The sequence below is a fragment of the Eptesicus fuscus genome, chromosome 22, assembly GCF_027574615.1.
Source record: "Eptesicus fuscus isolate TK198812 chromosome 22, DD_ASM_mEF_20220401, whole genome shotgun sequence".
Classification (NCBI taxonomy): Eukaryota; Metazoa; Chordata; class Mammalia; order Chiroptera; family Vespertilionidae; genus Eptesicus; species Eptesicus fuscus.
In genome coordinates, this window is record NC_072494.1 from 14,185,964 (window position 1) to 14,190,494 (window position 4,531).

At 54.5% G+C, this 4,531-nt stretch overlaps 1 protein-coding gene across 1 annotated transcript; it reads left to right on the forward strand.

The window, feature by feature from the left end:
* Positions 1–550: 550 nt before the first annotated feature.
* Positions 551–4,164, forward strand: APH1A (aph-1 homolog A, gamma-secretase subunit). The gene is made up of 7 exons (XM_008155815.3): positions 551–886; positions 1,444–1,614; positions 1,795–1,868; positions 2,104–2,226; positions 2,379–2,506; positions 2,900–3,023; positions 3,351–4,164. Exons 1-7 carry the CDS (start codon positions 774–776, stop codon positions 3,413–3,415), a joined length of 798 nt encoding a protein of 265 aa, XP_008154037.1. The 5' UTR covers positions 551–773; the 3' UTR covers positions 3,416–4,164.
* Positions 4,165–4,531: the final 367 nt, after the last annotated feature.

Here is a 4,531-nt window from a genome sequence, read left to right on the forward strand (position 1 = left end):
TCTTCAAGCTCCTTTTCCTCCTATTTCTCTTGTCATTACCGATGAAGGCTTCACTAGCGATTTACTATACTGTATTGCATGTTTCCTATACTGGCCTGTTGGAAGAGCTCCTACTTTTAAGTCTAACTTTCATCTCTTAGGCAGTAGCTCTAGCCCATTTCCTCTCATTCAAGTCAGAACAATACCCGAGCCTATCTCCTTGCAGCCTCTATCCTGTGCTTTCTTCGTATTTGTCCCTTAGGTTCCTACAGGATCTTCCCCCCTCTGCAGCTCTTCAAGTAGGGGTAGGATTGCTACCACCCTTTTCCACAAAATAACTAAAGGAAGTCGCAGCCAAGGCACAATCGAACTCTTAAGCCCAGGCCCCGCCCAGGCCCCCGTCTCGGCCAATTCCCTTTGTGACTTGAGCCACGCCCAGCACCGAAGTTGAGGGCTTAAAAGGGCGGAAGGACTACAACTCCCAGCAGGCCCTGCATCCCGCCCCCGCCCCTCCGATTTTCCATTGGCCGGGGGGCGGGGTGGGGATCCGATGGGAGGTGGCCTAGGGGCTGCGGCAGGGGTTTGTCCCCTCCTCGGCTTCCGTAGAGGAAGTCGCGCGGACTTGTATTTGGGGTTTCGGTGCCCCCCCTTCCCCTTCCCCGGGGCCCGGGGGTGACATTGCACCGCGCCCCTTACGGGGTCGCGTCGCCACCCCGCGCGGACTCTCTAGCGGGCGTGCTCCTCCCATTTGCCTCTCTTGGCCAGGCCTCCACCCCGCCCCCAGCTGACCAGCCATGGGGGCCGCCGTGTTTTTCGGGTGCACTTTCGTCGCTTTCGGCCCGGCTTTTGCGCTTTTCTTGATCACTGTGGCTGGGGACCCGCTTCGTGTCATCATCCTGGTCGCAGGGTGAGTAGGGGTCGGGGAGACTCGGGAGGGCGCCCAGGAGGGAGATCGGGAAGGGGCTGGAGGGAGTGGGGTTAGCCCGGGAGCCGGAGTTGCCGGGGGGAGACAAGTCGGAGGTGAAGATCGGAAAGGGTTGAGTCGGGGGTTTGGGCGATTTCCCCTTTCCCGCAGTTGGTTTCCGCCTTCCAGGGATCGCACAGATTCCTTCTATACTTCTTCCGGCGACGTCAGAGGAGGCCGAGGCCAAGGCTCGGGAGGGGCTGTGGGGACTTCGGGCGGCCCTCAGGGAGGATCCAGGAATGGATACCTCGCCCACCTGTGCTCAGACACCCTGACTCTCATTGGTCTGAAGGCTCTTGAGTCCATTTCTACCCCATCCCCTGGGTCCGGAACCCTAGAGACTCCCTTGGTGGAAACACCTATCTTATCTGTTCCCGGGCTCCCTGACCATCCGGAAGTCTAACTTCCACTTTTCATGTTGCAGCTTTGGTTGGTTCCCCTCCTTGATTTCTCTGGCTGCCCCGCCCCTTGCCTGTCTAATTGCCCCCGTTTTTCCTCAGGGCATTTTTCTGGCTGGTCTCCCTGCTCATGGCGTCGGTGGTCTGGTTCATCTTGGTCCATGTGACCGACCAGTCAGATGCCCGGCTCCAGTATGGCCTCCTGATTTTTGGTGCTGCGGTCTCTGTCCTTCTACAGGAGATGTTCCGCTTTGCCTACTACAAGCTGCTTAAGTAAGAAGATGGGTGGTCAGGAGGGGAGAAGGGCAGAGGATGGCACCATCCACAGTGGAGCAGCCCCTGGGTGGTGGTGGTGGTTTGGAAGGAGAGCACTAAGGGAGGATATTAGAGGGAAAGGAGCATCCTGCCTTCCCTCATGTGTCCCCTACCCCACCCCACCCCACCCCACCCCAGGAAGGCAGATGAGGGGTTAGCATCGCTGAGTGAGGACGGAAGATCACCCATCTCCATCCGCCAGATGGCCTATGGTGAGCCGAGGGAGATGGGCTGGAGGAGGGCACTGGACACCTTCCTCTCTCAGGGAAGTCGCTAAACATCCACCTGTTCTAAGTGGCTCCTTGTTTTCCTTCATGTCTGACTTCCAAGGAGAGGTGGTCTGGAGGGAGAGTAGGTGTGGGGGAATTGTGACTGGAAATGGGGCGGGATCACTGGTAATCAGGCTATACCGATTCCTGACATTGATGAGACCCTCCCTCCCCCCAGTTTCTGGTCTTTCTTTCGGTATCATCAGTGGTGTCTTCTCTGTTATCAATATTTTGGCCGATGCACTTGGGCCAGGTGTGGTTGGGATCCATGGAGATTCACCCTATTACTTCTTGACATCAGGTAAGACCCGCTTTTTATCTTGACTTCATGCCCCATCCATCCTGGCCCTGACCTTATTGATTGGCCCTCCTGGGGAGACTCCTGTGGCTCCACATCTCAGGAGGCGGGGAGAAGGTGAAGGATGTGTCTCCTCCCCCTCTCGCTCCCTGCAGCTTTCCTGACAGCAGCCATCATCCTGCTTCATACCTTCTGGGGGGTTGTGTTCTTTGACGCCTGTGAGAGGAGACGGTACTGGACGTTGGGCCTGGTGGTGGGGAGTCACCTACTGACATCAGGACTGGTAAGTCCGGGACAGGGGCCTAAGTCAGAAAAACATGTAATGGTGGGTTGTAAGGAGGGGAACCGTATCTTCACTTCTGAACATTTTAAAACTTATCTTGGGAGGAGGCAGAAAGGTGAGTCTTCAGCATCAATTAAGTAACCTTCCCTGGGATGCTCTGGGGAGGAGTTTGCATGGATGGGTCAAGCTGTAATGCAGATGGCCTGAGGTGAGCAGGAGCGCAGAAACCTCCGAGGAAGCTGAAAATCAGAAGTCTCTTTAACCACAAGATGCTGGTGCGGAAGGGAAGGCCGGGGGGATCTGAGTGAGGTTTGGGTCAAAGGCACAGAGAGTACATGGCGATTAGGCAGAGGAAGAATCTAACCTTTTTTCTACTCTTACTCCCATCCCCAGACATTCCTGAACCCCTGGTACGAGGCCAGCCTGCTGCCCATCTATGCAGTCACTGTTTCCATGGGGCTCTGGGCCTTTATTACAGCCGGAGGGTCCCTCCGAAGTATCCAGCGCAGCCTCTCGTGTAAGGACTGACTACCTGGACTGATCACCTGACAGATCCCACCTGTCTGCCCACTGCCCATGACTGAGCCCAGCCCCAGCCCCGGTCCATTGTTCACCATTCTGTCTCCTTGTCGTCGGTCTGTCCCACCACCTTCAGGGTTTTTCTTTGTCCATTGGTGACCTTTAGGCTTTACCAGGAGCAGCCTGGGTGCAGCCAGTCAGTGACTGGTGGGTTTGAATCTGCACTTATCCCCACCATCTGGGGACCCCTTTGTTATCCAGGACTTTCCATGTGTCAGTGCTCTGCTTCACCCTGCCCAAGACTCACCTCCCTTCCCCTCTGCAGGCCGACGGCAGGAGGACAGTCAGGTGATGGTGTATTCTGCCCTGCGCATCCCACCCGAGGATTGAGGGAACCTTGGGGGGGAACCCCTGTGCCTGGGGTGCTCCCCTGATCTCCTCGCTCTGTATTTCTCCATCTCCAGTTCGGGACAGTGCAGGTTGCCAAGAAAAGGGGCCTAGCTTAGCCATTGCCATGAAGGTGAAATGAATGGCGGCTCAAGGTTAGATGAGCTCTGAGTTTCCCAGAACCCCCTCCCCAGACTGGACTTCTTGGTCTTTTTCTCAGGTCTGAGGGGAACCATTTTTGGTGTGATAAAGACCCAAAACTGCCTTTTTCTCCTCCCTCCCCCCCTCCTTTTTTTTTTTTTTTTGAGAAGGAAAAGGGAGGAGGTATGTTGGACTTCTCCTAACCTCCTCAAATTGCTCCTTATGGCTTGGGCTCATATCTGTTCCCTATTCCCCATGGTCCCAGGACTTGGGGGGGATAGGAAGGAAATGCATGTTTGGGAACTGGTATTACTGGAACTGATGTTTTAACCTCCTTGACCACCAGCATCCCTCCTCTCCCCAAGGTGAAGTGGAGGGTGCTGTGGTGAGCTGGCCCACTCTAGAGCTACAGCGCCACTGGAGGAGCCAGCCTACCATGACATCGTAGGGAAGGAGGGAAGATTTTTTTCTAGTTTTTAATTGGGACTGTACGGGGGTGGGGTGGGGAGGTTTTCTATAAACTGTATCATTTTCTGCTGAGGATGGCGTGTCCCATCCTTTTAATCAAGGCGACTGTGATTTTGACTAATAAAAAGGACTTTATAATTGTGGGGGAATGTGCCTTTTAAGGAAGGGGATAACATTAGTTGAGATTCCTGTCCTCTCACATCTCTCGTGCAACTTTCTTCCTAATTTGGCACCTCTGATCCCCTCCTGACCTAGGTTTGGTGCAAGGGCAGAAATATGGGCTGGTGGTTTAACGTGTCAGAAACGTCGGGTTAAGCATTTTCTAGGGTCTCTCCTAGGATTGGGGTAAAAGAAGTTACTCACACATGCTTCTTTTTCCCGATCCTTTGCCTACCTCTGCCACCTGAGGGATTAAGGAACTCTCCCACACTCAGGAGTCCCAAAGGTAAAGCCAGAGGTGGGTCAGAAACCTTAATTTTCAAATATATTGAGCAAAAATATAACCCCCAC